General features: G+C 58.8%; 1 protein-coding gene across 1 annotated transcript; it reads left to right on the top strand.

Annotated features, from left to right (window-relative positions):
* Positions 1-4176: 4176 nt before the first annotated feature.
* UBALD2 (UBA like domain containing 2) lies at positions 4177-8052 on the top strand. Its single transcript, XM_021541692.1, has 3 exons — positions 4177-4347; positions 4937-4999; positions 7732-8052. The coding sequence occupies exons 1-3, from the start codon at positions 4228-4230 to the stop codon at positions 8050-8052; spliced, it is 504 nt and encodes a 167-aa protein (XP_021397367.1). The 5' UTR covers positions 4177-4227.
* Positions 8053-9956: the final 1904 nt, after the last annotated feature.

Here is a 9956-nt window from a genome sequence, read left to right as displayed (position 1 = left end):
ACTTCCCCCAGAGTTCGATTACTGGGAAGCACTGGTCACCTCCTCATTTTGCACAAGAGGAAGGACGGACCTTTTGACCGCTCATTTAAACCCGCCGGTGATTAATTAGCCCGGCAGCGGCAGTTAGCGGAGCATCACATGATTTTGATTTGAGTTGATAACACGAGTGCTATAAATATCAAACGGGAGATGTGCAGGGGGGCGGATCGGCTGCCCTGATGTCCTCGGCTACTCAGTGGTGACAGCAAAGGCCGTCCTGGGGCTGCCCCCTTCATCCCCTCCCTGCAGAGGCACACATGGAACTCCCTCCCAGCTGCTTCCTAACACACAGCCCCAAAGGCAGCTGAGAAAAGCCAAATCAAAGAGCAGCCCAGGGTGGCTTTGTGCCCTGTTTTGTCAGCCTGTCACTGTCACGCCGGGACACACATCCCAGCAGTGACACCATGTCCGTGCTGCTGCACACCTGGGCTGGGTGCCAGCGGGAGCACCGGCTCAAGAGGAGGATTTAAGACTCCACGGTCTTAAAGGTCTTTTCCAACCCAAATGGTTCTCTGAAGAGGTGAGACATCCACATCAGGAGCCTGATCCAGCTCTGAGCGTTTGTGCCCAGCTAGGAGCCCCAGGACCACAGGAACTGATCCCTGCTCACCCCAACACGCATTTTTGGGAATCCCATTCTACACATGGATAATTTAAAACTCTAGCCCAGCCCAGCGCTGCTGAGCTGCCAGCCCCACTCCAGCCAGCACCGCCAGCGGGAAACTGGGAGAAGGAGCCAGCACATTTCATTACCGGCACACAGCAGACTGCAGGGCTTTAGTGCAGATAATAATTCAAAGTTATCCCCGTGCAGATCCATAACCTGGCAGTCATTACACGCAGAGCTGCTGCCTGCATGCACGGCTCGTGGTTTTTTTTTTTTTTTTTTTCCCAGCGATTACTGCAGCAGAGGATTTTGTAGGACAGTGCCGCAGTGGAGCGCGGCAGGAGCTGGGGGACGAAGCTGGATGGGCTTCGAGGGCCGGGGCCCTCCCAGTCCTGCCCAGCTGCACATCCCAGCACACACAAAGCCAGGAGAAACCCCAGCAGGGCTGACCCGTGTCGGAATCCGTGGTATTGATGATTCTGAGATTGCAAAAAGTCTCTATTTCAGCCCCGCTGCCAAAGCAGAAGCCATAATTGGTCTGTGCTGGTTTCCAGGTTGTTTATTCTGTTTATCTCTCACATGTTCTGCTGCCCTGCCCAGCTCTGTCCTGCAGGGCAGCGTGTGGGGCTCTGCCCTCAGTGGGATGTGACAAACATTAAATACCAGAAACTCCCTGGGCTGGATTTACAAGAACGTGCCAATATCTGTCACCTACGTTGGACAGTGTGTCCCCAGCCTGAACCAACAGAAAAATGCCAACACCACAGTGAGACATGGAGGGCATGAAGAAGGAGAAAAAGGACAAGGCACACCCAATTTCCTCCATCTTGTCCCCTTTGGACCGCTTATCTAGAATCCTAAAATTTTACTTTTGCACCCGTGCCACGCTTAATTATTACTGATATCAAACACTCAGAGCTGGTAATTCATGCTGTAAGATTGAAAACTCTTTTCCATGGCCAGAGATCACAGCCAGTGTCTCTGGGGGCTCTGTCCAGGGGGTTCCTGACCTGCCAGGGCAGCCAGAGGGAAGCTCTGGATTCCCAGAGACCCGGTGGGGCAATCCAGAGAAAATGCAAAGTTCAACCCCAAAATGCACGTGCTGCTGGGCTGTGTGAAGCTGCTGCTGCCCAGCTCTGGGATTTGGGATGTGTGTGTGGCACAGAGAGAGGATCCTGCCCTCGAAGCCATATCATCCCCCAGCTCCTGCCACGTCCTGGCTGCTCCCAGCTCGAAGCCAGGCTGTGCACACGGGTGGCTTTGGCAAGCAGGAGGGGCTGAGAGCTCGCCAGGGCTGCGTGCAGAGGCAGGTGGGGCTGGCATCCTGCATCTGCAATTGCTCCTCTCACACCCACACCTGCCTCAAGGCTGGTTTTGCTCCAAGAAGACAAAGCTACCAAAATCTTCCTGGGTCAGCAGGACCCTCCATACCCATCACTGAATCCCAATGATGGGATCCCTCTGAATATCCCAGGAGGATTCCAGCCTGGGCAAGCACAGACTGGCATTGCTGGACTTCACCTTCATGGGATCACCAGAAATTTGCAGAAGCCCCACAGAGTCCTTCACTCTGGGGCAACCAGCTGCAGATGCAGCTTCGAGTTTCCATTGCTCTGCTCCTCATTCCCTCTCTCCTGGCCAGCTGGTCACCACTGGCACATCCAAACCTCCAGTGGCTCTTCCCAGATTGACCTATTTTCACACCATGCATTTGCAAAGTCCCTTCTTTATTTGTTTTAGGTTGAAACACCAATTTTCCTTTTTTAATCAAAACACTTCAAGGCACAAATTGCACAAGTCCCACTCGGATGCTCAAATGTGGTGTGGGGCAAGCACACCAGGGGAGAGTTCATCCTTGCAGGCTGGGACTGGAGCTCAGAGTCATCAGGATTTTAACCATTAACAAAAAATCCCAATTCCCACCCCACCCCCCGCCAAACTGGGAGCTGCCCTGAACCCCACAGCCTTTACATGGGAGGGGCATGGGGATGAAGAAGATGGGTCCCTGCTCTGGCTAGGGTCCCATCTCCAGGGTAAATGGCTCCCAGATGGGGGAGCCAAGGGAGGGGGTTAAGGGGGAAACCCTGCAGTGGGCAGCAGGGTCCCCAGGAAGGAGGAGACGAGGGGGTGGGAGAGCTCTGCTGAAGGAAGAGAGGAGCCTTGCAAAGGGAATGAGGGGTGAGGGCTGAGCCTGGCTGGGGGAGCCAAGGCAGGGGGTTAAGGTGCAGCCCCCGTGGGAGTGGCTCCCACAACCGGGGTATGCAGGGAAGGGCAGAGCCCCCCCTCTCTGTAACCCCCCAACAATGAACCCCCCTGTCCAGGGCCCCTCTCCATGAAGCCCCCTAACTGAAACACCCTCAATAACCCTCTAAACAGCTCCCCTCAATGAACCTCCCTCAAAACCCCCCCAATAACCTCCTAAACAACCCCTCAATGACCCCCTAAAAGCTCCTCTCAATGAATCCACCCAATGATGCCCTAAAAGCTCCCCTCAATGAACCCCCTCAAACAACCCCCTAAACAGCTCCTCTCAACTGAACCCCCCTCAATGACCTCCTAAACAGCTCCTCTCAACTGAACCCCCCCAAAATAACCCCCAGAAGCTCTTCTCAATGAACCCCCCTCAAAACCCCCAATAACCCCTAAACAGCTCCTCCGAAACGAAGCCCCCCAATAACCCCCCAAAAAACTCCCTGAACACCTCCTCTGAACTGAACCCCCCTCAAAACCCCTCCATTAACCCCCTAAACAGCTCCTCGGAACTGAACCCCCCCAACAACTCCCCAAAAAGCCCCTGAACAGCTCCTCGGAACTGAACCCCCCCAACAACTCCCCAAAAAGCCCCTGAACAGCTCCTCAGAACTGAACCTCCCCAACAACCCCCTAAACACCTCCTCTGAACTGAACCCCCCAATAACCCCCCAAAAAACCCCCTGAACACCTCCTCTGAACTGAACCCCCCCAATAACCTCCCAAAAACCTTCTCTGAACTGAGCCCCCCTCAATAACCCCCCAATAACCTCCTGAACACCTCCTCGGAACTGAACCCCCCCAATAACCCCCCTGAACGCCTCCTCTGAACTGAGCCCCCCTCAATAACCCCCTGAACACCTCCTCTGAACTGAACCCCCCAATAACCCCCCCGAACACCTCCTCGGAACTGAACCCCCCCAATAACCCCCCAATTATCTCCCCTTAACCAACGCCCCCAACCCGAGCCCCTCCTCAATGAACCTCCTCAATGAACGTGACGTCACCAACGCCTCCCGATGAAAAACCCCCCTCAGCCAATCAGCGGCCGCTCCTCCCTTTCCCTCTCCCCCTCCCGCCTGGCCCCGCCTCCTCCCCCTCCAGCCAATCGCGGCGCGGCCTGCAGCCAAAACACAGGCGGCGGCCAATGGGGAGGCGCCGGGGCAGCTGGAAGGTTCGAAGCGGGCGGTGGGCGGGGCGCGGGCGCGGCGGCGGCCAATGGGCGCGCGGGGGCGGGGCGCGGGCGCCCCCCGGTGCCCCGGCGGAGCGCGGCGGGCGCGGCGGGCGCGGGGCGCTCCGGGCGGTGCGGGCCGGGCCGGGGCCGCCCCGCCATGTCCGTCAACATGGACGAGCTGCGGCACCAGGTGATGATCAACCAGTTCGTGCTGGCGGCGGGCTGCGCCGCCGACCAGGCCAAGCAGCTGCTGCAGGCGGCACACTGGCAGTTCGAGGTACGGGACGGGCGGCACGGAACGGGGATGAGCCGCACCGGAACCGGGGCGCCCCGGATCGCGATGCGCCGCCCGGCTGCCCGCAGAGCCGCGGGGCGGAAGGCGGTGCGGGTGGGGGCAGGGCTGTGCGGCCCCGGCCCACCGACACGCGTGGCCGGGTTTTGGGGGGGTCCTGGCCGCCCCCCCGGTACCCACCGGGGAGCGGGGCGCGGTCCGGCCCCGGGCTCCGCCGGGTCTATTTATACCCGGGCCGTAACCCGAGCTGCGGCCCGGCCCCTCCCTGGCGCTCCGGTCCGGGGATGGGGGTGCCGCGGGGAGGGGGCGGGGGTGTAAACACGGGGTGCTTGGGGTGTCCCCTCGCGTGGGGAGCCCCCGAGCGAGCGGGGGGCACGATCTCCCCGGTGGGTCGGGGGAAGGGCAGCCCCAAGGCCCGGCGGGGTTGGGGGCACCCCTGGGTGCGCCCCCCGGGGCGGTCGCAGGGGGGTGGGAGCTTTGGGGGGGGGCTGCGGGGTGAGCTTTGGGGGGGGCCGCGTGTTTTCCCTCCCCCTTTTGTCTCGGGTGGGCTGGAGCTGACAGCTTGTCCCCGCAGACAGCCCTCAGCGCCTTCTTCCAGGAGACCAACATTCCCAGCAGCCACCACCCCCCCCAGATGGTAAGTGAGACCCCCGACCCCTCCCTCACCCCATCCCCTCCCCAACGCCCCCAGCCCCAAAAACACCTCCGGACCCTTCGCAGCACCAACCAAACCCCCCCATACCCGCACCCCTACCAGCACCACCCCCCAGAGGAGCCCCCCCGTGCCGAGCCCCCCGAGGGGGTGCAGCCCCCGGCCCTGGGAGCTGTCAGCTCCCTGCCAGCCATATTGCTGGGCGCCCGCAGGAGCACGCAGCCGGAGAATGTAAACACGAGCTAAAATGTCTGCCAGGAAATAGTTTGTCTCGGCGAGCATCGCGCTGCAGCTCGGGCTGCCCGGCCCGGGGCGCCACGCCTGGACCCCCCTTTCCCCCCACGCCGCTTGACCTTGGCCGAGGGCACATCCCCTTGGCCGAAGGGAGGAAGTTGTTCCCCTCCGGCTGTTTTGTTTTTTGGTTCTTAGGCGGGTTTTCTCCTTGTTTTCCCTCTCCCCCCCCCGCCCCGCCATCCTCCGGTGTTGAGGAACCGAGCGGTGCCGCGCTGGGGAAGGAGCTGGTGGGGGTGAAAGCGAATTTTCCCCCTTTTCTCCTTCCATCCATGCCGGCCTGGCATTGCCGGCAGCAAGCGCTGGCTTTCCCTCGGAGAAAGTCGCTTTGTCAGCCAGCTCCCACTAAAAACCCCTTTTATTGCAATTCCTCCCCAGCCCGCACGTTTCCGTGCTGCCCCGGGGAGGTTGCAGAGGGTCTCCTGGTGGGAAAGGGGCATTCCCGGAGGGAGAGGGCCGGGGGAGCAGGCAGGAGCAGATCCAAGCCCTGCTCTTCTCCCCCAAAAACCTCATCGGGGCAATTCCTGCAGAGCAGGGCTGGTGAACCCCATCCCCACCCCGACCAAAACAGGCACCCCTTCCCCCCCAGAACCGAGCCACTCGCTTCTCCCCCTCCTCAACAATGTTTTCATAACACCGTGTGCTCCACGTGGTGTCAAAATACCTTTTACCTTCCCTCCAGATGCTCCTATTTTGGGGAATTTATTTGGTGTTTCCCTCCCCCTCCCCAGCATCCTGATTTGAGCAGTTTGCAATGCCCCACACGGCTCAAGGCAGGCGTGAGATGAGGAGTTTTGTGCTGGCAGTTTCTATTTCTTTTTCAAGCGTCAGGGAACAAAGCTGTGAGTGTGGCTGTGGTTTGATGGGCGGGGGCTCGTCCCTGTCACCCCCACTCTGTGGGGGGCTCCCCACACTCCCTGCAGATTCTGTGGGGCCGAGACTCGCCAGAGCTGTTTGGGGTGTTGGTGACCGACCCTCTGATGTCTCTCCTTAAGAGGGGCAAGGCAATAATTACATGGAAATTCTTATTTTTTAATTAATATTTCAAATTGATCTGGCAAACCCCCAGCAAGGGTTTGCTCCTTTGATCCCAGCATCACTCAGGGTGGCTGGGATGGGGATGAGCAGGAGCCTCTAAGAGGGATTTAGGTGTTTGCCTGTGCTGGAGAGCAGCAGGGGCAGCTGAACACCATCCAGGGGCAAATCCTGGGATAAGCCCCAGGATGGGAGAGATCAAACAGGTATTCCCTACCAGCAATATCTCAATTCCCCCATTGCTAAAAGCAGCAGACACTGACCAAGCCCTTTAACTCTGCTTGAAGTCCCCACAAGCATCTGTTAATTGTGGCTCCAGGAGGGCAACAGGGATTTGGGATGGATTTAACCAGAGAGGTGAAATCTCCCTGTGCATGGACCCCCCATGTCCAGGCATCCCCCTGCACACAGGCCCTTCCCTGTGTGTGCAGCCGTGTGGGAATTTGCATACACAGCCCAATCCCCCTTTTAGCACCTCTCCAATTCTCAGTTCAGCCAGTTCTGTGCTGATTTGGGGTTCCTGTGCCAGCCCCTGAGCCCCGGAGCGGGGCTGGGTCCTCCCTAGTGGATTTTTCCTCTGCTGGAAAAAGGGACGGATCCATCACTGTCCGGGTGCTAAATTTAGCTGGGTACCAAGAAGGCAGAGCCTGTACCAGGAACTGGGGGGGCCCTGCTTGCCTTTTGCTCTCTCTGCCATAATGGGGTGTGAAGGGGAAGAGGCTGAGGAAAATGGGTGAAAGGGGGTCCTGTGGGGCGAGGTAGGACCCCACACCCTCCCTACCTGCCGTTCCCCCCTCACACAGCCCTTTGAATATCAGGCTAGCTCAGAGGTCCATGGCTGTGAGGAGAGGAATATCAGGAGATGATGAAGATTTCCAAAATAGGCTCTTACCCCAAAATACGTTGGTTCAGCTCTCTTTATTCTGTGGTGTCCAAGGGGAGAGTGGGGCAAAAGAGCACGAACAGGAAATGTCAGGGGTCTGTATAGACTTTGGACAGGGTGGGCTTCCCTGGATCTCCACCAACCCCGTTGGGGCAGGAAAGAGGGTCCAGGATTATCTGATCAGAGTCACAGGGAATGGGGAAGGGGAAACAGAGTGCCCATGAGCTCACTGTGACACCTACCCCCCGTGCTGGACCCCTTTGCATCAGCCCTGTTTGTGCTGCTCCCCAGACCCGCCTCATCCGTGGGCTTTGAGCATCTGGGATGGTCCAAAATGTCCTTCCAAAATGTCCAGCTTGGCTGAAGCCTCTCCCACACCTTACGCTGACCCTCGGGTGTGGATATGTGGGATACGAGCAGGATCCCCAGCGGTGGTCCTGCCTGTGGTGGGCAGGTGGGGACCCCCTCCAAAAAAGAGCTGACAGCCCCGTTCTCCTGTGCCCTGCAGATGTGCACCCCCAGCAACACGCCGGCCACGCCGCCCAACTTCCCGGACGCGCTGGCCATGTTCTCCAAGCTGCGCACCTCGGAGAGCCTGCAGAGCAGCAACAGCCCCATCACCTCCATGGCCTGCTCCCCCCCGGGCAGCTTCAGCCCCTTCTGGGCCTCCTCGCCCCCCAGCCACCAGCCCGCCTGGCTGCCCCCGTCCTCGCCCACCACCCACGGCCTCCACCACCACCTGCACCACCCGCAGCCCTCCTGGCCGCCCGCCCCGCCGCCCCCTGCCCCCCCACAGAAAGCCGTGGCCACCATGGATGGGCAGAGATAAGGCTGGGGCTGCCGGAGGGCTGGGGGGGTCAGGGGGGCCGGGCCGGGGCGTTGGGAGCGGGGGCTCGCCAAGAAACGCACTGGAATCATTTTCTAGGTTTTATTATTATTTTTAGGGGGGGGGGAGGGGGGTGGAGCAAATGCTGCCAGGGAGGGCACTGAGCCATGAGAGTCTCTGGCTGCTCTCTACTCCCCTTTTTTTTAAAAAAAATATATAACTATAATATATAAATATATCTAATGTATATAAATCCAGAGAGAAGAGCAGCAGCGTGGAGGCAGCTGTGGGTGTCTGGGGGTTTTCCCTGTGGCTTTATCCCCACCCAGCATCTCTACATCAGGGCAGGAGAGGGAAGGGGAGGACAGGAATAACAAAAACAAATGGGTGGAGGTGGCTGTTGGCACCTCAGATCATCAGCCACACACACATGGAGCCACTGGACACCCTCCCCAGCTCTGCCTTCCCTGGGCACTTGTTGCAGTGCCCAGAGCAAAAGCAGCTCTCTGGCTCCCGAAATTCAGCCCGGCTTCTTGCACAGACCCCCCCCTGGACTTGCCCCCAACCCCATCCTCCCTCCCTCAGCACCCCCAGGGCCTGGGGGTTTATCAAAGTGATGTCCCCCTGTCCCTGTGACTGCCCTATGTGGTGCTTCCCCAGGCAGGGGGGGAGCTGGGGGTTTTTTAGTTTTCAAATCAATGTTGCTTAAAAAAAAAAAACAAACAGAAAAACAAACCAAAAAAAAAAAAAGACCCACAAAACCATAAAAAAGACCCAGCAAAAAAAAACAGGTTGAAGGTTTTTTATTAATTTAAAAAATAATAAAAATTAAAAAAAAAATAACTTTTTTAACACCAGCTGTCCCTGCCTTTTCTCTCCTCTGCTGGGAGGGTGTTCTTGGCAGGACAGTGAAAATGGGGGTGGCCCTCAGTCCCAGTGGGGACTGAGTCTGTGCTGTGCCTCCACAAGCCACCACTGCTGTCCCCAAAGAGGGGCCATGGGGGGCTGTGCCAGCACAGCGAGGAGCCCCCGTGTGCCAGGGGGTGCTGCTGACACCCCTGTCTGTCCCCTCACTAAGTCTCAGCTTGCAAAAGCCCCCCAGCAACTTGGGCCCCCCCCAGCCCCATCACCCACCTGGGATGAGGCCCCCCAGCCCAACACTGTGGGCACACCTGGGGAGGGGATGATGTCCTCGGAGTGTCCCCCTCTGCACAAGGGTCACCACAGGAGCTCACCAGGCCCGTGGCCACTGTGTTCACACAACCAACAGCTGGGGTGAAACCCCAAAAATGGGAGCACAGCAGCTCTGGAAATGCCAGGAGTGACAGGGAGACCCAAAGCTTCCTGCAGGGATGGGGAGGTCCCCAAGGTGGCACAAACTCCATGGAGAAAAGGCAAAAGAAATTCCCCCATCTGCAGTTACTGCTCCAAAGATCACCCCAGGGTGGGGTGTTGGGGCTGGGGGTGTGCTCAGGGGGTGCAGGGGTGTGGGAGTGTTTGTAGGGTGCACCTGGATCCTGGGGGCAGCAAAACGGCCATGAGGATGATGGGCACCAAAGAGGTGACCCCAGCTGGGCCATGCCCTGCAAATGCAATTGGTCCCAGAGGTGCTTGAGCCCCTCAGTGCCAGCCAGGAGTGCAGGATGGTTCTTTCTTGGCTCTGCTCTGGTGCTCGGGGGTTTGCTCAGAGTGTTCCCAGTCATCCCACAGGAGGTGGCACTGGGGAGATCCCAGATCCGGCTGTGTCCACCTCTACTCCCAAAGCAGGTTTTGAACACCTGGTTTTCCCCTGAGAGACCAAACCCAGCAGGGAGAACGTGCCAGGGGAGCTCCCTGGGACTGAGGTGCCTGTGGAGGCTGACAGGGATGGAGGCTGTGCTGTGGGGGGAAGGTTTGGGGACATCCTC

The sequence above is a fragment of the Lonchura striata genome, chromosome 19 (genome assembly GCF_046129695.1).
Source record: "Lonchura striata isolate bLonStr1 chromosome 19, bLonStr1.mat, whole genome shotgun sequence".
Lineage (NCBI taxonomy): Eukaryota > Metazoa > Chordata > Aves > Passeriformes > Estrildidae > Lonchura > Lonchura striata.
This window is presented reverse-complemented; position numbering and strand designations above follow the sequence as displayed.